At 52.1% G+C, this 22,918-nt stretch overlaps 6 protein-coding genes across 6 annotated transcripts; 4 read left to right on the top strand and 2 right to left on the bottom strand.

Annotated features, from left to right (window-relative positions):
• Positions 1–1,013: 1,013 nt before the first annotated feature.
• Positions 1,014–4,572, top strand: POSPLADRAFT_1141141 (hypothetical protein; the record flags this gene model as incomplete). The annotated part of the gene is made up of 15 exons (XM_024485260.1): positions 1,014–1,061; positions 1,118–1,317; positions 1,371–1,479; positions 1,537–1,918; positions 1,972–2,081; positions 2,135–2,172; positions 2,225–2,365; positions 2,580–3,484; positions 3,539–3,661; positions 3,713–3,727; positions 3,782–3,846; positions 3,905–4,062; positions 4,117–4,383; positions 4,445–4,475; positions 4,534–4,572. The coding sequence occupies 15 exons, from the start codon at positions 1,014–1,016 to the stop codon at positions 4,570–4,572; spliced, it is 2,631 nt and encodes an 876-aa protein (XP_024339842.1).
• A 1,345-nt stretch (positions 4,573–5,917) lies between these two features.
• On the top strand, positions 5,918–9,314 carry POSPLADRAFT_1169649 (hypothetical protein; the record flags this gene model as incomplete). Its single annotated transcript, XM_024488072.1, has 5 exons — positions 5,918–6,445; positions 6,500–7,078; positions 7,130–7,999; positions 8,051–8,546; positions 8,605–9,314. 5 exons carry the CDS (start codon positions 5,918–5,920, stop codon positions 9,162–9,164), a joined length of 3,033 nt encoding a protein of 1,010 aa, XP_024339841.1. The 3' UTR covers positions 9,165–9,314.
• Positions 9,315–10,056: 742 nt separating this feature from the next.
• On the bottom strand, positions 10,057–10,904 carry POSPLADRAFT_1141028 (hypothetical protein; the record flags this gene model as incomplete). The annotated part of the gene is made up of 5 exons (XM_024485248.1): positions 10,057–10,371; positions 10,420–10,577; positions 10,628–10,652; positions 10,703–10,808; positions 10,861–10,904. 5 exons carry the CDS (start codon positions 10,902–10,904, stop codon positions 10,057–10,059), a joined length of 648 nt encoding a protein of 215 aa, XP_024339840.1.
• Positions 10,905–11,128: 224 nt separating this feature from the next.
• On the bottom strand, positions 11,129–16,982 carry POSPLADRAFT_1046383 (hypothetical protein; the record flags this gene model as incomplete). The annotated part of the gene is made up of 14 exons (XM_024479018.1): positions 11,129–11,430; positions 11,483–11,526; positions 11,578–11,805; positions 11,861–12,916; positions 12,967–13,142; positions 13,196–13,467; positions 13,516–13,801; positions 13,857–14,298; positions 14,793–14,948; positions 15,001–15,083; positions 15,136–15,633; positions 15,754–15,850; positions 15,905–16,078; positions 16,138–16,982. 14 exons carry the CDS (start codon positions 16,980–16,982, stop codon positions 11,129–11,131), a joined length of 4,659 nt encoding a protein of 1,552 aa, XP_024339839.1.
• Positions 16,983–17,189: 207 nt separating this feature from the next.
• POSPLADRAFT_1065993 (hypothetical protein) lies at positions 17,190–18,531 on the top strand (the record flags this gene model as incomplete). Its single annotated transcript, XM_024482028.1, has 3 exons — positions 17,190–17,253; positions 17,308–17,505; positions 17,595–18,531. 3 exons carry the CDS (start codon positions 17,190–17,192, stop codon positions 18,395–18,397), a joined length of 1,065 nt encoding a protein of 354 aa, XP_024339838.1. The 3' UTR covers positions 18,398–18,531.
• Positions 18,532–19,655: 1,124 nt separating this feature from the next.
• POSPLADRAFT_1046381 (hypothetical protein) lies at positions 19,656–21,371 on the top strand (the record flags this gene model as incomplete). Its single annotated transcript, XM_024479017.1, has 12 exons — positions 19,656–19,708; positions 19,777–19,811; positions 19,867–20,030; positions 20,078–20,079; positions 20,140–20,201; positions 20,261–20,358; positions 20,412–20,509; positions 20,600–20,669; positions 20,702–20,757; positions 20,887–20,953; positions 20,989–21,023; positions 21,161–21,371. 12 exons carry the CDS (start codon positions 19,656–19,658, stop codon positions 21,369–21,371), a joined length of 951 nt encoding a protein of 316 aa, XP_024339837.1.
• Positions 21,372–22,918: the final 1,547 nt, after the last annotated feature.

The raw sequence follows: 22,918 nt of genomic DNA, 5'->3' as shown, positions 1-22,918 counted from the left end.
ACTATAGACGACTCTAGACATCGCAATGTTACGCCAGTCACCAAAGACCCTATGTATCAGGCTTCGACAACTTGAGCCGCCGAACCACCTCCGGTGAGAACGGCTGATTGACGCGCAGCGCCTCAGTTAGATTGCGTACACTTCGCTCTCCGACCGGCCTGAGATCTGCAAGCCGCCGTACGCGGAAAAGCCTTGGGAAATCTCCACAGGCAGCGTCATCGGTGACAAGATGTACTACTCCGTCTTTCTGACCAACTGATCCTCTGGGGAGCGCGAGCTGTCTCTGGAAACGGTGAGTCCCGAACGCGTCGAGTCTTGACGGATGTACTGACGCTCAAGTCAAAATGCGGATGCGCCGGCTAATGCCCGTGCGGTTCTGTGGGCTGCGTCGTGGCATCCCACCCGTCTTCCGCGTGGAGACCGACAGTCTGGAGAGCGAAGACTGACACAGCCAAACCTGTATGAATCACCTACTATCAGTTCGCGCAAGGCACACCACAGCGGCGTTCGCACGAAATAACGCGCCTAGATGTCGGCAACATGCCTCGTCTGGGCGGTACAATACATGCAAGACGTGACGATCGCTTGGGCTTCAGACACCTCATATGTCAAACGGTGCGTGATTGGTGGACGCGGTCCAGAAGCCCTTGAATAAACCTGCCATGCGTGTACATCGCCCGCTCCAGGTGTACCTGCTCTGTTCTCTTGTGTGTGGTGTCGGAAGATGATACTACCGTTCCAGCTGTCGCTTGTCGTTCGCCTGTTCACCTGCTGTTCGCTGACAGTTGTGCTTCGAATCAGGGGTGACGGAGGCGCTCACTAAACAGATCCCTGGATCTGTCCAGTCCCGCGATTTTCTCAACTGCAGTCTCCGTCTAACGTCTGTCCTTATAAGATGTCTTATGGAGGTGCTGTGCGGTTCGACCACCTCTTGGTGCAGCTTGGCCACAAGCAAGCTCAGATTACCCGCACCTCCGGTCCCCGTCGTTCTCTCCAATCCATTCATTGCTGCCATGGATTATGATGCGTTCGACGCTCTGCTTCACCACATCTTCAGGCAGGTTCGTCGCGGTCTCATTATGTGATCCAGTCCGTGTCTCATATTACCATGGTGCAGACCCAAGCCGATGCTTGGTTCAAGCCCTCGGAGGAGAACATACACGCGGGTGTCTGCCTAAGGGTCGCTCCCGGACGCTTCCGTGTCTTCCCTTATGAGAATCCCCACCTAGAGCCATTCGAGGCGGCGGTGAGGGCTCTCAACCCAGTCGTGGCCGTCAAGGTTCGCAGCGCAGCCATCCATGCAGCGCTGACGACAGTGTACGTTCCCAGCATCATATCTGACATATTGCAGTGCTGACCGCCATATCCAGCAAAGAAGATGCTGAATGCATCTTCGTTGACGATGACACTCGTATCCAGATCCTGGATACGATCATGTTCCTTCCACGCGCTGACAAGGAACAGTGTGCGGCCTTTATCGTAAGTCGCCTGTGCTAGTGACCGCATTGATGCATGCTGGCTAACGCCGAGATCCAGCGCGACGAGAGCGTGCTCGTCGTATGGTCGTATTCGCTGGACAATATCATTCCCACGTGCAAGGACTTCGAGGAAAAGCTCATTCAGCTCGTGTGGAAGCACCGATCTGCGTTCACGTCGCTTGCGAGCTCCGCGGTAGCATCGACCACTGCCTCCGACGTCAACTTAAACGAGAAGGCTGGGCAGACTATCATCGACGAGAAAGAGGTCGCGGCGATTGCGAAGAAGGACACGCCGAAGAAGAAAAAGAAGCGCAATTGTGGTCTGGGCTACTGGGTGTCGAACAAGGAAGATGTGGAGAAGTCTGCGCAAGGCCCGTCAGAAAGACCTAACCGCCTGTTTTCGCCTGTCTACAATGGTCTCGGTGCTGCGATGGCGATGTGTGAGTACCTCGTCCAAGGCAGATCCACGCTACTGACCTATCGTTTTTATTAGATTTCATTGCAAATGGTATAAGCATCCTCATCGAGGAGACTGTTCTAGACGGTGTCTACACTCGCTTCGCACTTGTTGCGACAACCCCTTTCCTCTTCTGTGTCGCTTTGGTAAGAAGGGTAGAGCTATATCGATTAGTGCTCATTCGCTGACACCTCATCAGTTCTTCTGTCTTCAGATTATCACCAACGTCTCATATGTGTAAGTGTTCACCTACCTAACAGCCAATGCACTTGCTAATGATTCGTCATAGACTTGGCCCTGTGGCACAATACCACGAGAACTCGAAGTACTATTCAGCGGTCCCTCCAGCACCCAATAAAGAGGTGGACTCCAACCTACCGCACATTACCATCGAGTTGCCTGTCTACAAAGAGAGTCTGAAAGAGACCATGTGAGTCCTTTCCCAATCAATATCGAGGCCTGCCGCATGTGGGAATCTGCAACCCCACATAGTATCAGGCTTTGTTGGAGTCCTGCGACAGTGATCGACGACGATTGCTTGTCCGTTAAGCTCAGGCGCAACTTAAGCTTACCTTCGGCTTGCTCATTATGCTTACTCGGCATGTTGTGTTCACGATCTAACTTTCTGCCCGATGATTTGTCAGCGCTCCGTCAGTGTACTCGCTCAAGAAGGCAATGCAGACGTATGCCCGGCAAGGCGGCACCTCCGCTATCTTCGTCCACGACGATGGCATGCAGCTCATCTCGGAGGAGGACCGCGCGGCACGCATCGCGTTCTACGCTGACAACAATATCGGGTGGGTCGCACGTCCTCCGCATGACAACGCACCCGATGGCTACAAGCGTGCGGGCCGATTCAAGAAGGCGTCGAACATGAACTACGGGCTCGCGCTGTCGCTCAAGCTCGAGAAGCACCTCTTGGCGCTCGAGGCGGAGGAGGCCTCACGCGGCGGCCAGGATGCGATCTCGGAAGCCGGCGAATGTCTCGAGGACAAGGCGATGAACATGGCGGTTGAGGAGATCTTCGAGGAGAGCGGACGGCGATGGCGACCGTGGGCGTGCAATGGCAGGTCGCTGCGCGTCGGCGAGCTCATCCTGATTTGCGACTCGGACACACTCGTGCCTGAAGACTGCCTACGGGACGCGGCGCGCGAGCTATACGAATGCCCCGAGGTGGCGATCATCCAGCACGAATCAGACGTGATGCAAGTGGCGCACCACTACTTCGAGAACGGGATCGCGCACTTCACGCGGCGGATCAACAAGTGTATCTCGATGGGGTGTGCGAATGGAGAGGTTGCGCCATTCGTGGGGCATAACGCGTTTCTGCGGTGGTCTGCGCTGCAGGATGCGGCGTTTGTTGATCCTATGGACGGGGTGAAGAAGATCTGGTCAGAGACCAACGTATCTGAGGACTTCGACATGGCGCTTCGGCTGCAGCTCAAAGGCTACAACATCCGATGGGCGACGTATTCCGAGGGCGGCTTCAAGGAGGGCGTCTCACTAACATGTGATGACGAGTTGAATCGCTGGCAGAAGTACGCCTATGGTGAGTGGTTCGCCATCCATGGAAGAGAGTTGCTGCTCACCATTCGCACCACAGGTTGTAACGAACTGATCTTCAATCCACTCATCCACTGGTGGAAAATGGGCCCTATAACGAAGCAGCTCCGTGTCTTCGTCTGGTCTAATGCCCCGGTGCATTACAAATTGACGATGCTTTCCTGTACGTATCCTTAATCTGAGGTTTCGCTCGCATACTGATGAGTCCTTGTAGACATGTTCTCATACTGTTAGTCACTCTTGGCTCGGGATGCTCCTGCCTCTGACAGCGTTCTCTTGATAGATGGGATTGCTGCTTCATTCGTGCTCTCGCTGTCAAACTACCTGGTGTTGGGGTGGGCGCTCACTGTCGGTATCAGTTGCTGCTCCCTATGAATGTTTGCTTATGTTGCATTTCCCGCTCCAGGTCGATGGTTTCTATGAGCACAGTTTCGAGATCTGGCTCGCGTGCACGGTCGTCTTTCCGGGTGCGGGTAATTTCGGCTTCACGCTACTACAGTACCGCCTTGGTCAGCGGAACCTACTCAACGCGCTCGCTGAGAACCTGACATGGGTGCCCTTTTTGTGCGTCTTCTCAAAAGTCGTCGTTTACTTCCGCCTACTTACCTGTCTCTGTAGCTTCTTCTTCTTCGGCGGCCTGTCCATCCACCTTTCGCAGGCGTTGCTCGCGCATCTGTTCTCGTACAACATCACATGGGGCGCGACTAAGAAGGAGGTCGAGCGGTCGAACTTTTGGCTCGAGGTGCCGAAAATCCTAAAGCGTTTCTGGATGGCGCTCGTCATGTCCATCCTCGTATGCATCCTCATGATTATCATGACCCTGGACGTCATTCCGCAAGGCTGGCGGATCTACAGTTATGACTGGGCGGTCCTCTTCCCCCTAGCGTGAGTTGATGTGTGTCGCATGTTGACTTACCGAGCTGACAATGGATCCGGGATCTTATAGGATCGTCGCAGGCTCACACATCCTCTACCCGGTACGTGAAGTAGTTTGTTGCCTGGGACTTTGCTTACACTGTTCTTGACCACCAACAGATTGTGCTAAACCCCTGGTTCATGATCTTCTCGTATTGATCGTCCTCTCTTTTTGCGATTGTCAATCGATTGGACTTGCAGGGGGCTTCGCGCCGCATTGTCCTGTTTCTGTCCTTACTACGCCTTGCGGACATTTCGCATGATAAGTATCGGGCGCTGTACTATCGATCACCTCATAGACGTGACTCGGCCCTCTAGACTTGTGTTACTCGGGACAGTGCTCTCGCGTATCGACGCTGTGTATGTTGACCGTTGTACCATCCGTTCTCTCCCGTTATCACTGTATAGAACACTTCCAGGGGGTTTCTGGGCAGTATTTGGTATTATATAGGCTACAGCTTCTGCTCGAACGCAATTAATTGGCTTGCTTGCCTCCCGCTAGAAATTTGAAACCCGAATGTCTGTATTGGAATAGTACCTACCGTGCACTACCGCGCGCAAGGGTGGCGCCGTTCAGGTTTCTGCAATGTAAGGAAGTCTAGCATCCTGTCAGGTGCTCCGTTTTCGTTGGTAGTTTCGAGTTTCGAAGTCACTAACGAAGCGCAAGCTCAATTCTCTTCTTGCCATTGGATACGAAGATAAGAATGCTATTGACGACATCGTCCAATTGAAGTATCCTTATTACTTAGTACAGTACCCGGCCAAGTTCCCCTCCGAGCCTGAGTGTTGACAGCCTGGGAAACACGGTTTAGGTTAAAGCGGAGATCAACATAATGAGCAGAATGTAAGGTAGGGCTAAGTCACTTTCAACCAACATCACGTGCCAGCCGTTACAAAATCGTGACAAAAGCGCAAATTATGTTTGCAACTCTAAAGGATATTATTTGAGGCAGACAGTAAGGAATCGAAAAACAGGAAAATTTGCGGAGGACATCGTTTCTCAAAACCCTGTTTCTCAATCTGTGATCAAGTGCGAGGAGCAATTGAAGATAGATTTGCAGTGTACCGGAGGAAAGAAGCGCGCTCTATTCGGCAACGCCCTCGATAGACGGATGCAACTCTCGTGCAGCGCTCCCGAAGGATAAGTCCTTGGTCACAAGAAGTCACAAGCACGTGATGTTGGTCGAAAGTGACTTAGCCCTACCTTATTGAAAAATGGTTACTACCATTATTGTGCTGAGTCTCAACTATAGCGCTGGTCGTTATCATTGCCACATCGGACTTTCAATACAGCCTGGGGGTCAGTCGCCTCGTAGCCCCTCCCAACTGTTTCGCATAACTCTTGTGAGCTATAAGCCAACAGGGCCCTCACGACTTGGCTACGATTTTCACGGCCTGTAAAACAGTGTATCTGCTAGATTCCATCAACTAGAATACACGAGTAAGTGCAATTTGCCGTCAGTTTGCTGGGGGTAGCAGGATTGACGGCTGTCGCAGAAACCCAATGGCACCGTACTCAAAGCCTGAGGCGGTCCTCAAGCAGGCCGAGGGCCTCGTATCAGTTGGACAGACGCATGCGGCCCTCCAGTCGCTCACTGAGATGTTTTCCTCAAAACGATTCCGGTCGACGCCGCTTGTGTCGCTCGAGCCCATCATGCTGCGCTTTATCGAACTTTGCGTCGACATGCGCAAGGGGCGCACAGCGAAGGAGGGACTTATGCAGTATAAGAACATCGCTCAAAACTCCAGCGTTGGATCGATCGAAGTCGTGATCAGCCGATTTATCCAGCTCGCGGACGCAAAAGTGCAGGAGGCGCAAGAGAAGGCCGACAAGGCGGTTGCATTAGATGTGGACGATCTAGAGGCGAGCGAGACGCCAGAGAGCATTCTGCTTGGTGCGGTGAGCGGCGATCAAAACAAAGACAGGACCGACAGAGCCCTCGTCACCCCCTGGCTGAAGTTCCTATGGGAGAGCTACCGCACGGCGCTCGAGACGCTCAAAAATAATGCTCGACTGGAAGTGATCTATCAGGTATATATTCAAGTCGAGAAACGTCAGCCTGTAGCTGAACACATTGTTTTGTAGCAAATCGCTCAGCAAGCCTTCCGTTTCTGCTTGAAGCACCAGCGTAAGGTGGAATTCCGCAGGCTTTGTGAGACACTCCGCCTGCACCTCGGCAATGTCGCAAAGTATTCGCACCAGCCGCATTCCATCAATTTGTCGGATCCCGACACGCTACAGCACCATCTCGACACACGCTTTGCACAGCTCAACACTTCCGTTGAGCTCGAGCTTTGGCAGGAGGCATTCCGCTCCGTCGAGGACGTGCACAACCTCCTTACGATGGCGAAGAAGGCGCCACGCCCCGCCATGATGGCAAATTACTATGAGAAGCTCACGAAGATTTTCCTCATGAGCGGAAATGCGCTGTACCATGCCGCGGCGTGGGGGCGGTACTACGCTATCGTGACTGCGATTGGCGGTAAGTCGGAAGAAGAGCTCAGCCGCTTGGCCGGGCAGGTACTCGTCAGTGCTCTTGCTGTTCCTGTTGGGCTGCAGGGCGAGGAGAGTGCCGTCGACGAGCACAAGGGCAAGAGCTCGCGCCTGTCCGCTCTTCTCGGTCTCACGAAGACGCCCACGCGTGCGGGCCTCCTCAAGGATGCTGTCAGTCTTTCACACACTCCGATGGTGTCACTTGGCTAATTTTCTCAACAGCTGGCACGGAATGTGCTCAAGCTTTCTCCAGAGAGCACCAAGTCTCTGTACAACATTCTTGAGGTCACCTTCGACCCGCTCACGCTTTGCTCCTCCGTCGCTCCCCTCCTGACGAATCTTGCTGCTGATGCTGCCTACGCATCGTACATTCCGCTTCTCCAGCGCGCTCTGCTCTCGAGGCTGCTTTCCCAGCTGGCGCAGGTTTATTCGACCATCAAGCTCTCCAACCTATTTGAGCTGGTCGCACCGATTCAGAACCTTGACATTGAGGGCGCCGCTTCTTACGACGCGGAGCAGGTCGAGGCGTACATCATGGGTTGTGCGCGCCGCGGAGAGCTCGCTGTCCGTGTCGACCACGCGGTAGGGAGTATGACATTTGTAGATAACCCCTTCACGGCGGTCGAAGACCCGAGCTCATCCACGTCAATTGCGAGTGCTGGCGCCGTGCAGCCGTCGACGTCTGACTTCGTCCGCACCCGTCTCAGTAGGCTCGGAGAATGCCTCCATAACTCCCTCGTCGCGCTCACCCCTCCTGCTCCGCCCAGTGAGGAAGAGCAGCAGGCGAAGTTCGTTGCGCTCGTGTCTGCTGCACAGGCGGAGCGCAAGGCGCTCCAGCTGCGTCGGGCGTTGGTCGCTCGTAGGCGGGAGCTCTTGTCCGAGCTCTCTGTAAGGAAGGAGAAGGAGGAAGCTAGCCGTAGGGCTGAGCTTACACGCCGCGAGAAGGAGGAGGAGGCCCGGCGTGTGACGGAGGAGGCGCGCAAGAAGGAGCAGGATAGGGCCAGGCGGGAGATCGAGATCATCCGTAATGAGGAGGCAAGGAAGCTCGCGCAGAGCTTGAAAGAGAAAGGAACTCTCAAGGTTGACCTTAACGTGAGTGATGCAGCGTATATCTGACGTCTCGCCTGTTGACGTATCTTGCAGGACATGGAGACCCTCAGCACCGACAACCTCATGCGTATGCAAGTTCAGCAGCTCGAGAAGGAGAAGAGAGATCTCAACGAACGCATGCGTGTCATTGCGAAGCGTCTTGATCACGCTGAGCGGGCGTATCGCAAAGACGAGCGTCCTCTTCTTGCCAAGGATTATGACATCCAGCAGGAGAACGACAAGATAGCCTTTGAGGCTGCTCAGAAGTCCCGCCTAGAGTCCCACAGACTGGCCCACCAGCATGATATGGAGACAAAGAAACGTCTCTCGCGCACGATGTCTGACTACGCTCTCAAGAGGGAGGAGATAGTGGGCAAGCGGAGCGAGGAGTTCGCCAAGCGCCAGGCCCAAGCGCAGAAGAAGATCGATGAAGAGAAAGCGAAGAGAAAGGCTAGCATTCTCAAAGCCCGCGAGGAAGAAAGACTGCGCATCGAAGAGGAGGAACGGATTATCAGGGAGAAAGAGGAGGAGGAACGCAGAGCGGAGGCTGGTAAGTTTGACCCTCGCGTGGCATAACGAGTGCGTGCTGATCTTTACCATTTTACCAGAACGCATTGCGGAGGAGGAGCGCTTGGCTGCGGAAGAAGCCGAGCAAATTGCGCAGGAGAAGGCAAAGAAACAGACGGAAGAGGATGCGCGGGCGGAAGTGCGTCGCAAGCGCGAGGAGGAACGTTTGGCAGCAGCAGAGCAAGCTCGTCTGCAGCAACAGCGAGAAGAAGAGGCTAGCGCCAGGGCTGCTGCTCGTGCTGCCGAGAAGAACCGCGCGCCCACAGCACCCCCTGTGCGGGCATCCGTCAGCGGTGATAGTGTTTGGCGAAGGTCAACTCCTGCAGCAAGCACCCCTGCTGCACCTTCTCCACGTCAGGCTGCGGCAACTCTTCCGAGATCAGAGTCTCCCGTCCCCAAGTTCCGACCCGGTGCCGTGCAAAGTAGTTGGCGCGAGCGGGAGACTGCCAAGAAGGCTGCAGAAGCTGGTCAAACCGTTCGCCCTTCGTCACCTGTGCCGCGTGCTCTCCCCAAGGAAGAAGCGTCCAAGAACGACGATGGATTCCAGCCAGTCGAAAAGAAGGTATGGCGACCCTCGAGAGGACGTGGCAAGGCTATTTAGAGTTATAACTTGCCGTATTATGTCCCTTGGCTGATTGAAACATTATGCATTCCCTTTGAACTGAAAGTATGATAAGTTATGGCTAAGTGCTACTATACAATGCTATGATACCGCGACATAAGATCAATAGTCCGGAATGCAGTAGTGTGCAAATACTTCAGTCCTCTTCTTGTTCCGCCTCTAGCATCATATCTAGCATTGGTGGTTCTGAGTTGCTCGTTCTCACGCCAGCATTAAATAATGCTTACCGTTCCACACAGAACCCTGTACAGCTGCTAGTATGTTGTTAGGATCGTCCAAGTCAGAACGCGAGAGCCTCGAAATGCCATCAGTACTGCACATTGTGGACGTCAGCGGTTCGATCAGGAGAGATATGCCTATCAATGCTCACGACAAATTCCGGCTAGGATCCAGAGACATCATACTGATATCGCTGACACGCCTGCTCCTATGCAGAGACGGGGAGGGCGAATCTGGAGCGAGAGAAAGCTCTGACGATGAGGCCCCACCCAACGTTGACAAAGGAGACTCTGGCTCGGCGAAACGGCGAATTGTCGTGTCTTGTCCCGGTGACGTGATATCCCGAGTAGCGACAGGAGGGGTGGTCATCAAGCCGTCAACAATAATGGCAGGGATATCTACGATTTGTCAGACGATGATTGGCCTGCAATAAGAAAGAGTATCTGACCTTGCTGTTGCATTTGTTGCTGCCGAATTTGCTCTCTATGAGCAAGGTATCTTCGACGGTACAGGATCATGAGCAGAAGTGACTGGACTCTATCGAAGTCGACAAGATCGGTCACAATTTTGTTGGTCTCCGCACGTATGACTAGATCCTTGAGCCTGGTCGCATATCAGTCAGCATGAAGACCAAACCTACCGCGTAAAGGACTTACACCAATGCGTCGCGATCCACGATGAGCTTGTGATGAGCCAGTAATAGTAACATGTTGGTGAACGATATGCCTTTTCCAGGCTCGTGTGATATACGAGCCTCGTGAAACAGTCGATTATACAAGTTTTTCCTGCGCTTAGTGGCCGCTCGATCGATACCGCTCAGCGTCGCGTTCAACTTGTCGATGTCCACGCCATCGACGGTGCTCGTCCACATGTTCGTCGATCTCTGGTTTTCTGCACACCGAACCAGTATCTTCGGGATCTTGTACTCTGAGGAATATATCGCGACCTCAAATATACCGCCCAATTTCTGATGGGTGATGAGATATGTATACATAAGATGCATAATCATACTCACGCCGAAGAACTTAACGAAGGAGCTGCGTTCCAAGTAACCGGTTTTGGCATTCGCGCATTCGGCCCACACCTTCTTGAAGGCTCGCATCTCCTCGCGCGTGATCGACTTGGAACCTCCAGACATCTGGAAGACATAGTAGAAGCTTTCGACAACGACACCTGAGTCAAGGTTTAGATGGTGACAGAGTAGTTTAGTGGTCCGCACGTACCAACGAACAGATTCGCAAAAATGTACTGCGATGAAGCTTAGCGGCGAATAGTCTGTGAGTACGTTTGATACTCACCATGCTCAAGAGATTCCAAGCGATGAAAAGAGTGAATGCCCAGCCTTCGCTCCCGCAGTCAGAGTCTCCGTTTGCAAGGATCGTGCATCGAGGGTACTCTAGGGCACTTCAAGCCATATATCAATAAATGGGCATTCTAGGACGGCTACACGACTCACAAATCATGCATATACTGGTTCCAACCTTCTCTGGCGCTGGACATGAGCTCTAAGTCGGGGTGTCCTGTATACAGCACTTACCCAGTGGTCATAAACGCCAACATCACCAATGCCTTCGCCATGGTGGTATAGTTCTCGTTGCGGGTTTCGGCCGAGTTCCATCTTGTCAGGCTGAAGACTTCCATATACATGATGGCGAAGAACAGAAATAGGATCAGCCACAAGCCCAGCAAGCTGACGATAACAGGTAGACTCGCTCTATTCATCATTAGTCCTCGGCATCGTGTGCAGAAAGCGCCACGTACACAGCTGTTTTGAAGAATTTGTTGAGACTATTTGTCCGTTGGACTAATTTGAATGCGATAGAGGTTATGAACAATTTTTGAAGTGTTTCCTCCACGAAGCCTGTCGAGCGGAACTGCACTATGAATGTCGTGAAGAGGCTACCACCAGCGACAATGACGTCGAAGAGGTTCCACCCATTGGCATTGAAGCTTTGCCACCCGAGACCAAACAGGCGCATTATAGTATCGATTGAGTAAATCATAGTGACGATGAGGAACAGATCGTCTAGATCACGCGTAAATTAGTGTAAACATTTCATGTTATCAAAGCGACACACCCCGGACATGGTCAGCAACTGATGTAGTGCCCAATGTCTGCGTCCTGGAATATCTCATTAACGGCGAAATCCAGAGGAGAGATGTCTAACCTTACATCAACGCGATAACGTGTAGCGTGAAGATTATGGTCATCATGCGATGCCACCAACCGTGCTTATGGACGGCACGATCATAACACCACGCTCGTATAGGCCAATCGGGCCTTGGCGGCCGTTTCGAGGGTCGTTGGCGCTTGATCAGCTTTTGGAGGTCGATCCACTCACGCTGTGGTTGCGTCAGGAGAGCTGAACCGGTCTTCGAGGTGAAGTTGCCAATGATAATACTGGGTAACATGTCGTCATTTAATCCATGTACCGTGCACCATGCAATGGACCCACCTGACAAACAGAGTCAGGATGATGACAGCACCCATGAGATTATAAATCAGGAAGAAGATTGAGTTGAATTGGGAGGCATTCATCTGTGGCTGTTGACCCGGCCCAAGAAGACTAACTGCTACTGTCGTAACATCAATCCATCCTTCCAGAGAGACGATCTCGAAGAGAATCAATAAAGACGTCCGGAAGCTGTCGAATGAGAATGTCGTGGATGGATGTGGATCGGCCCATACTCTGGGTACTAAGAAACCAAAAGAGTTGCCGTAGATTGTATTGCTGTATTCGTCGACACACTGGCCGACGTCATTCACGCTGGTGTCGTTGCATTCCTTCATGAGCCCATTGAAGATGTTGAGGCCCCAGACGGCGTATGGTATCATGTACAATATGGCCAAGAGACAGGCATCAAGGATACGAGTGACTCCAGAGATGATGAGCGACTCGAACGTAGAACGCATGATGTCGATGAGAGTGATGAGCCGGAGAGCGCGTAATGCCTTTAGCGATCTCGTCAGGCGGCTGATGCCCCCAATAAAGATAAGGCCGGTCGTCAAGTTAACGACTACACCAGCCATGATCAGGAAGTCGAGAATGTTCCAGATACTCCGGATGTACGCGTTGGGAGTGAACACCAGGCCGTCAGCAATGATCTTGATAATGAACTCCAAGAACAAGACCAGACCGAATATCGCCTCCGCGTTGTCAAACCAGGTGCCTCGGATAAGGCCATGCTCGAGGTAGTAATTCCGACGGTAAATGGGAGTCGCAATGCTCTCAACGACTATGCCTCCCACAACTGCAAGTAGGAGAACGAGCTGAAAGAGTGTATGGGCGATGGGCGAATGACGGGAGCCGAAGATCCGCTCTCCCCCCGCAGGAGCAACGACTTTCTGGCAGAGACGTCGTAGTAGGTTCTTCTGAGAGAATATCCAGAAAGTCTTGTCATAGGTTGGGTGATCACGAATGAAGTCTGCCTGCTGAGCGCGACGTTCGTAGAGAACATCTGACACGTCTTCCGCGGCTGCGGTATCGGAATTCAAGGCCGCTATGACCTCTCTGCATAGCTTTCAGTACGAACTGGTAACTTCACACTGCGAGATGCTTACAGGTAACGTTCAGTTTCCTCATCAATGGGATCTTGAGGTATCGACGAATCGCGCTTCCTGATCGGTGCCATTGGCATCTGATCGACGTCAGATGCGCCAGAAAACAACTGCTGCAGTCTCCGAATGTACGACCTCGCAGAACCTAGACGAGGCGGGTTTGCTTTCCCTGAAGTATCCTATAATGACCAAGAATTAAGATTCGTCAAAATAAGCAAAGTCTAAGACTTACACTATTCAACGCACCGCCTTTAGGGAGACCGAAATCCTCAACAAGCGTCTTCTGCATAGGTAACACAAGACTCGATGGAAGCTGCTCGACCGCGATAGCCTTTGGCTGAGCCTTCAACCACATATACGGGTTCAGTCTCCGAAGCCAGGGTATTTGTGTCTCGTGTGGTTGATGTGACGCCCAATAATGTGAAGCCTGTTGACTCCTCTTTGACTCCTCGGCGATCTCGAAGTTCTCGTTTATAACAGCAATGAACATCTGCAAGACGATGACTGCAGTATCATCAGGATCTGACGTTGATGCATGACAACCATACTCACAATTGGCCAGCGAAAACCATCCAGTAAGATACAAGATTACAACAGGTGCTTGCCGGAGAGGTATCTCTGGCGGGCCCACGCCGTAGAGCACGTTGGTCCAGTTCTCCGACGAGAACAATTGATACGCAGCCAGGAAGGAATTGTAGATTTGGCCGTAGTCGATGAATTGGCCCCGTGCTATGTCTCCCCTCAGTAGTTGAACGCCAACTAGCGCCGCTACGAAGTTCAGTATGATCAGGAACAGCGACATGTTCGCCAGGCCATACATGTTACCGAACACTGCGAGCTGTAGAGCCATGTCAATAAATACGTAGTGATGACACGACTATTGTATCACTCACCAACAATGGCTTCATCCTCGGTATCTCTAGTATCACTCGATAGAACCTCGTCAGCTGGAACGCCGTCAGCCAGGGATAGACGTCCGAGTTATGAATGTCCGGTATCTGTATGACGGTTGACCCGATTGCTAGTACCAAGTCGAGCAGGTTCTGTCCTCGGACGAAGAACGCTCGCCAGTCCGGCAGCTCGGCAACTATGCGGACGACGATTTCGATGTCGAATGCAACAGTCAAGACAAGTTCGCCAAGGTCCAGGATCGTCGCATGCGCATCCCCCATCTCGACCGTACGCGTAGCTTGCAAGACGAGCGAAGTAAGTGCCAGCGCAACCCAACACCAGCGGATACTCTCGTATACTTGCTTGATACGAGTGCGCCTGGCAGCGCGTCGGCCGTCCACCAGGGTCCATCCTTCGTCATTGTCGTCGATAACGGGAGCGATGCTACCGATTCCGATCAAATGATCAACACTACTTGCAGCGGCATGCTTCAAAACAAGTAGCACCTACGATGCAGCTCCAAAAGCACTCTTCTTTGTACCCAAGCGGATGGCGGAGAATGTGTTGGTAATGACAGCAACGAAGAGGTTGATGAGCCAGAAATTGAGGACGACTATACATGTGATGAAAAACAGGCAAGAAACGAAGAATTCTGCATCCATCATGTTGTACATGATAGGTGACCACTGCACGATAGGATTATCAGGGTGAATATCGAAACTCAAGAGAGTTGGACGTACGCCGTTAGACGATGCTACAATGAAAACCTGTAATGCCGAATAGTATATCGTATCGAAGCTTTCTATATTACTCTCGGGGTTCATTGAATCCTCCTGAATCAGACTTAATGATCAAGAATATATACTGATTGATCACTAGAAATGCTCACCATACAGATTTGTCCCGCAGAGCAAATATATCCCTTGGAAGGTCCATACGTCCCGTCTTGTTTCAGATAGCCCATCACTTGTAGCGTTGTAGAGTTGATGTACCCTCCACAATTTTGACCGGTGTCTGTGAGGCTCTCGCCCAAGGTCGGTAAGACATTGCATGAGCGTAAATATGAGCCTTTGAAAGCCTGGATGCCGATGATGCTAGGAGGGTTTAGCAGGTCAGCTATATAGTGCCATTTGAGGGAACACTCACGAGAAGAGAATCATAGCATAGAAGACGAAATATGCGACGCTCGCTAGCAGGGGCCGTGCCGTTTTCAACGATCGCATGATTGTCTGTCCAATGATAAGTATTTGCATAATACGCAGAACATTATCGAACACTTACTGTCGTACCAGACGTGATGGCAAGTAGTCTAGCAGTTCTTAAAACACTCAGAGCTCGAAAGATACCGATGTGGTACGTTCCACGCTCTGCACCCGCAGTCGCGAGGACAAATGAGACCCAGAAGCCCACGATGGCGACAAAGTCGATCCTGCTCCAGCTGTGTCGTAAGTATGGGACATTTCGTTGTGTCTGCACGCGTGCATGTGCGATGCTCAAGCGGAAGGGGAGCGCGAGTACATCCGGATTGTCAGAGCGCAGGGCGGTCGAGAATATGGTTGGCTCAGATGGGTTGCGTATGTGCGAGTGCATGTCTTGGAGTTTCGAAAACGCCTTGTCCATCATCGGTGTCCGGCTCTGCACAGTGTCGGAGCGTGCATGGGATGGACTCCTTTGTGTGTGCGACGAGGACGAAACTGGAGGCGGCTCACGAGGAAGAGACATCGTACTGTGTCGTAAAGTGAACGGGCGAGCCAGATTCGTGAGCAGGTATTGAAGACGCTGCGGTACATTATGTCGTTGCTGAGACGACGCGTATGGTGAATGAGCGTGGCCAAGTGAGGGATGCGGAGCTAGTGATGTTGGTTGTTCTAGATGTGCATTGGGTATCGATGAATCTACGTGTGCTGAGAAAGAGAATGAAGAAAGCAGCGACGAGGTAGGGATCTCGGGGTCGAACAGGAATCCAGAAACAGCTATGCGTGCGAACGCTTCTAGGCTGTGCAAGAAACATGACTTTCGGCCATGAGTTCCTGATGTATGAAATACTCACGTAAAGAAGCAAAACAATGAAAACAAAGTGTAGTCCTCCCATGCGTGGAAGTAACCTTTGGTTTGAGGTGGGTTCTGGCTGCCATCCGCTGCAAGCGCAAGTGACCGGTGGGCTTGTATCGTCAGCACGACCGCGTTGAAGATGATAAGTAGCAAAATGATTGGTTCCGTCCATCTGAAACGACATGTATAAACATAATGCAATCAAGGCCGATGAAGGACAAGAAAACTTACGGCCAAACGAGTAGACGATACATTGCCATCCGGATCCGGCTCGTCGGCCCCAAGCAGCCCAGAGTCCGACCCCGAATGGGAAGGCTTTTTGACAAATCAGGGAGTGCCGCATCCTCCTCATCGACATCGTCCTCCCCTGCCTCCGCCTTGCCAGTAAGGGTATCTTCTGAATCGTCACTCACTTCTGCCAACCGCACGTGCTCCTCCAGCCCAAAGCCAGCAAAGTTCACGACACGTATCGAGGCGCGCCTGAGGCTGCGCGACATCGCCTTCAGCGTGTAACCCGACTTCTTGAAAGGTGACGGAGACGTGCTGTACCGGACCTTCCGTCGTCTCGCACTAGATCCTGCGCCAGACAGTTCAGGGTCTGACCCCCCAGAGGAACTCCACCCGCTGGCCATGCCTGCCCGCGACATGTTGCTGGTTAGCCTCGCTTCGTCGTCTTCCCTTTGTCCATCAACCGAGCCGCGAAACTCCGAGATCAGTGAAACGGAGGACGGGCCCACCTGAGCGGTAGGGAAAGCGCCTGTTGTGTCCTGGTACCGCGAACGCGGCGGTCTGTACGGCAAATCATTCACGTAGTCTTCTTCAGTTGGCGAGGCGAACGGGTCGTCGTCCAACATCCAGTTTGTTTTCGGTGCCCGAGGTGCCTCTACAGGCACGTCAAAGCGTAATGGGTCCTCCCCAACGTCTACAAACCCACGACTCGTCCGTCGGCGTGTGTAGCTTCCGCGACTTTCAGACGGGACGAGCGAAGGAGAACTAGGACGAGAACTGCCGAAGCCTGCGGGTGTTCCAGTCAAGTCTATAGCAGAACTAGAGGATTCTCGAGTAGAGGAGTCCATAATGAACAGCTTGCGCCGTTGGGCAGCATGTGCTGCGGTGGTTTCTGGGAAAGGAGTGTAGAAACGGTCGACTTACTGAATTGTTACATGCGTTTACCCGGTTCCATTACACTGCATGAATGATGATTGATTACATAATCCAATCAAACCATTATTTGTTACTTGCCATTACTTTTGGAGTCTTTACTGTAGCTTCTTGCTTTACTTATGGCTTCTCGACCGCCGCTCGCTCGCTGTCTGCGACCGCCAACGGCAAGCTTGCGACTACGAAGTACGCGGTTATTAACAGCAGGCTCAGGCCCCGCAGCTCGGCCTGAGCAACCAGAAAACACACCTCGGCGGCCAACATCATGGCTCACAAGAAAACTAGAAGAGTCTCCTGCGGCGAAAAGCGCGTTCTTGAAGATGGCGAATGTCATGGGGTACGGGAGTCCCAAACAAGTTGCTGGCAGAAGGGCTTTTGCAATGTATGAGCAACTGTGCGTTGTTAGACCTGACGAGGACATGGCGTTTTGGCAGGAAGGTACGTCTGTCTGTTCGCATGCTTGTTTCATCTCACTGTCAGCACGTCCGGAAGTAAGTGGATGCAACACGCTGACACGTCGTGAACAGAATGCCACCTTCCACCCACATTTCAATCATGGTTCACCATTGTGAACCTGCACATCTGGCTGCTGACTGTACGGCTGCGCGCATTACCACCACCCCACGGGATGAACCATCTGCAAGCTCTTATAGATCACTTCTTCCTCGACGTCGAAGACAGAATTCGCGCTGTCCTCCAACCTGCGACACCTGACACCATCACACCCAACTCCCCACTTGGGCCGTATACCACCCCGTCCCAGTTCTATACTATTGCAAATCCACTGCCTGGCAAAAAGCGACCAAAAGGCCGTGCTCCCGAGCGGCTAGTCTCGCAACAGATGAAGATATTTAGGGAGCAGTGGGCGGGCATGGGCATGTCATTTGACGCGTCGCTTATCCGGGGCGATGCAGACATGGCTGCTGTCGTCTGGCGCAATATCCTTGGCGGCCGTGGGGCACGCGGGATTGTCTACCCTTCTAACGCCAACATGTCGGACGAACAAAACCCCTACTTCCGCCGCTCTGTGAACCTTGTGGGCGGCGAAGTGGTCAAGGTGAAGGACATCGAAAAGCGCGGACTTGAGGTGGAAGAGGCACGGGATGACGGGTCGGGTGTGCACGACTATGCGCCGAACGAGGCGGACAAGTACGTCGCGTATCCGGAGCTCATGGCCACGCTGGTCGCGTACGTACGCCGCGAGCTGGTGAGGTTGCAAAACATACCCGACGAAAAGGTCATGGGGGCGCTGGTTGCTGGGAAGGAAGGAGAGGGTGTGAAGGATTTGAAGTTCGGGCGCGTGCAGGCAGGACTTTTCCTTGATCGCTGAGGCCAAAAAGGTGAAATATTGTATGGTAATGCTAATGCCTCTAGAACACCTCGGTCTTGTCCCTGCTTTCGATGAAACTTCACGTCGTGTCTCTCAACTCCAGACGACCATAACCACAGCCTTGTAGCTGCAGTATTCGTCTCGTGCGCGTTACGCGGAGGAATCGCAGTGGTGGTCATCAATAGCAGAAGCTCTCTACAACCTATCACCGTCTCACCTCTCATCTTTGATGCCTGACTGTAGTTTGGCCATGGCACTGGCCGATTCAGTGACGTTTCAATATGAATTTTCGCGCCGAAGGGAGGTATGCAGGCCTGGTGCTTGCCAAATTCACGGGCGCTCGTCTTGAGATCACTGACAGAAGACACACCACACTAACAGAACACACCACACTGACAGAGCACACCACATTGACAGAACACACCACACTGAGAGGTAAGCTGGACTTGTTTTTGTACCGGTAACCCATGTATACGCCAGTTTTCCTGCAGAGATCCTGTGCAGGGGAGATGAAGACTTATCGAATCAAACCGAGTTTGAAGTTCTTGCTATCCACGGGTCGTTTCTTGATACCGACAGTTACTCTGAGGGCATGATGCCGACACCCTCCAGCATAGCCCCGTCCAGATGAGCCTAGCGCGTTTGCGGTGCGTAGAACTCGTCTTATACCTGACATCCGAGTCCAATGCCACGCCACCGCCACGCAAAAGACCGGGTACGGGATGTGAGACTGGGGTGTGAGACCGGAACCTGTGCGCTGCCATATATACTCTTGGCATGCGATGTGAAACTAATGGACATATCCTGCAGAAGTCAATGGGCGACGATAACATGGGTTGTTGTCGTGACGTATCATACCACGCGTTCAGTATATAGAATTGCCGCTGAGGAGCAAACGTCACTGATCTGCGGAAAGCGTTTTGTACTATGATGACCCGCCAGAACCATGGCTGTCAATGTCTGTCTGGGCGGTTACGCCACGGTACATCAGGTTACGGTGTATCTCGAACCCCTTGCGGAGATAGCTGCGTCGAACGAAGATGGGCGATTTTGACGATTACCGAAACCGGCCTTCGGATACATTCTAGACGACTACAAACGCCAGAAGCTCCGCGGGTCCCGCACCAAGCGACACTAGTGCGAGACTGGGCATTCTCATCGTTTAGACGTCTCCGTTTATCTAGCACGACTGCGATCAACCCGCTATCGTATAAATTCTGTCCGCTGCGGGGGAGAGCGCAACCTGTTCATCCATGTGATGTCCGTGGATTCAAGCGCCGAAACACAAGCAATTGCATTCTTCCAGGCGACGTAAGTGCACGTCACAATTCATTCTTGAGTTATTCTGGACGTTAAGTATACTGACATGTGCGCGCCAGATTTCTGAACAACTACTGCCAGCTTTCAATTACTAGTGAGATAGGAATGTTCTACACGAGCCTTAGGTTGCTGACCGAGGTCCACGACAGCACTGATTATCTATGAACACCTAATCACTGCGGCGGGAGAAGTCCGACTACTGCGCGAGCGCAAATTCTCAAGCTCTGGCCTCATATTCCTTTTCAATCGTTATACCCTGCTTGCTTTTGGCATAATCAATGCCGTCTATGTCTATCCCTGGGACACCCCTATCGTGAGTTCTCGCTCATGTCTATATATCCGACTCTCACCATCTTGCAGAGGTAGACCGTGGCGATTTGTCTCTCAATATATACAACGACTTATCTTCGTGCCTTGTGTAGCTGCGAGGCGATGAGTATGCTGTATGATATTCTCCAGATCATCCTGTATGCGGTTGCTGCAGGTGCGTAGTATGTTTACTGACCAGCTACGACGCATTGCGCGTACTGAACTGTGCACTAGCCTTTTCCGCGCTACGAGTATATGCCATTAATGACCGTGACTGGTTATCAGCAACGTTGACCTTGATACTTGGCCTGCCACCCGTGGCGGTGAACAATGTGAGCCTCTGCCACAACCAATCTGGAACACTATTCACTGATATAGTTGCCAGTTTTATACCGCCATTGCTTCATACGACACCGTTAGTTGGATTGTCGGCAACCCGGAGTGCAATGGAGGCAACGACTTGTCACAAAGCACCGAAAACAAGTACGTCAACATTCTAGATTTCTAAGCAGACTGATTGACGCTCTCGTAGATGTAATGTCGGCTTCTTACTAATGGATGATCAATCGAGAGGCTGATCAAATGTTCAGTGACGATAGCAACGCGCACCTGCGCGACGGCATCCGAGCTCATCGTGCTCATCGTAATTTGGTCGAAGACTTACAAGTTGTTTAGACAGTCGAGGAGAAATCGCTGGAGGTTGTCGTTGGTAACGTTGATACTCAGAGATGGTGCGTCATTATGGGTTTCAATAGACGCACATTCATGACGAACGTTTCCGCGCAGGGACCATCTATTTCGCGTAAGCAACATTTCCCCATATGTCCACGAGCTCAGTATTTATACATGCACCCTACCAGTTGTCTCTTGGCGCTCAACATAATACAAATGGCTCTTGAGCTAAGCGAAGGCGTAGGTTGCAAGTTCGTGCGTTCGGCAGTCGTCTCACATGTTGAATATAGCCGTATTTTGGTGTTGCCAGCGAGTTCATTGCAATGTAAGCGCATGCACAGCAGTCGCGCATAACAGCGCCTAATCCTGTTTCGCCAGGTTGCCCTCGATACTTATATCTCGCTTTCTACTGCATCTTCGTGACGTGCAGCACTCCATGCATACCCCTACCTCGCTGTCCAGACCGTCTTTCGTTCATTCAAGCCAGGATACGCCCTCGTTACACTTCGTGGACAGTATGGGAGCATCGCTGACTGACGATTCCCTATACATGTCTACGACAGAAGACCTGCCCCTGCAGCCTGTTGGGCAGTCCACCGCTGGCGAACTCGAGATGGGTGCTCTCATACCTGATGACAGACAACACGCCTCACATGCTGGTGGAGGGGATTAATTGTTAATCGATTGTCCGATACCAAATGTACTGACTCGTTACACATCATGGGGAGGCCCTCATAATCCTGCAGTGCTCGCACAAAATCCAATAATGCAATTGCATGGTACTCACATCCGGCAGGCATATGGTATCAACGGTCCTACGCTCCCGCTTTAATCGACAAATTAAATAACCGTCCAAGCGCCATCAACAACTTGCTGCTATCACTAGGTCAATACCTTCACCACTTGATCACCACCTACAGGCTGCTAAGTCCTTGATCCACCTTATGGCGAGCCGGATGACGTGGATGCCCAGACACGCACACAGGCGGTGAGTATTGGTAATACATCCCAGAATGAAAGATTGTGTGTTTTGATGACCGCCCGACGCCATTAGGATGCGCGCTAGAGACATCCGCTCTGCAATAGAGCCAAGGGGCAGCTGGTGCCGTAGGCGCTAGCTGTGGTAATTGTGATAAAGTTCGATGCACCAGTGTAGCCATACAGCGAGCAGTTGCAGATTGCATAGGAGAGTTCTGGTGTGGGTTCTGAAGATAAACCCTTCGTACGCATATCCCCTTCAAGTTGAAGCGCCTCTGACAAGACTGCAGGCGGTTGTCATGGCGGTTGACAGTTATGGCAGTTGACAGATGCAGAAGATCGCACTTAGCGAAACATCCCGAGTCAAAACAAGAAGCAGAGGCGCGAGCATGTTCGCCATCAGGATGCGACGACGATCTATACCAAACTAGAGGTGGATTGGCAATTGATGCCTCCAAGGTGGGATAAACTTTATCAGGAGATCAGACTGTCGGCGGCGAGGATAGGTTAGAGATGCGTTGGCAATTGAACATTGAACCTTCGAGGATGGGGCGAACATTTTCAGGAGTCAGGATAGAGTCTGACAGGTGGCTAGCGCGCGGTTGTTGACGGGCCCGTACTCGAGAAAAAGACGGCGAGATTGGTCGAATGGTAAGGGCTCTTGACGCAGCCGACCGTAATGTCTGACCAGCGTTGCATACTGCCAGTGTGCTGGCGTCGATTCGTCGGAGAGAATGCGACTTGGAAGACTATCGAAATATGCGATCGGGTTGCGTGAGTAAAGGACTCTCAAAGTTTGGGTTTGGCTACATATGTGTGACTCATCTTGACGTCGCCAATAGTTCCTCAGATATGATATTCGCAAGGCCATGTATGACTGCCATGCGAAGGTTGTAAGACGCCACAGTGTACATCCGCCTGCACGATCCCTTCCGATCATACCGGTTATCACTTGGCGCAAAATCTATTAGTTTTATAAACAGGCCCGACAGAGTAAGTCGAAATCACGGCTTTTTGCTGAGAGATGGGGAGGTTTCCTCTAGCAGTATACATTGTATGTTGCGGTATTGGTTTCAGCGCAGGCTGTCTACCTTGTGTGATGAGTTTAGCTATGCAATCTAATCAACAGTGGAGCCCAGATATCTGCATTAAACTTGCGATATAGATACCTGGTAGATTGAACACTGCCGACACATTATAAATTTCAACTGGCTGTCACGCCCAGCAAGTCAAGGAGTACTA

Source organism: Postia placenta (assembly GCF_002117355.1).
Source record: "Postia placenta MAD-698-R-SB12 unplaced genomic scaffold POSPLAscaffold_6, whole genome shotgun sequence".
NCBI classification, from domain to species: Eukaryota; Fungi; Basidiomycota; class Agaricomycetes; order Polyporales; family Adustoporiaceae; genus Rhodonia; species Rhodonia placenta.
The sequence above is the reverse complement of the archived record's forward strand: the minus strand, read 5'-3'. Positions and strand labels throughout refer to the sequence as shown.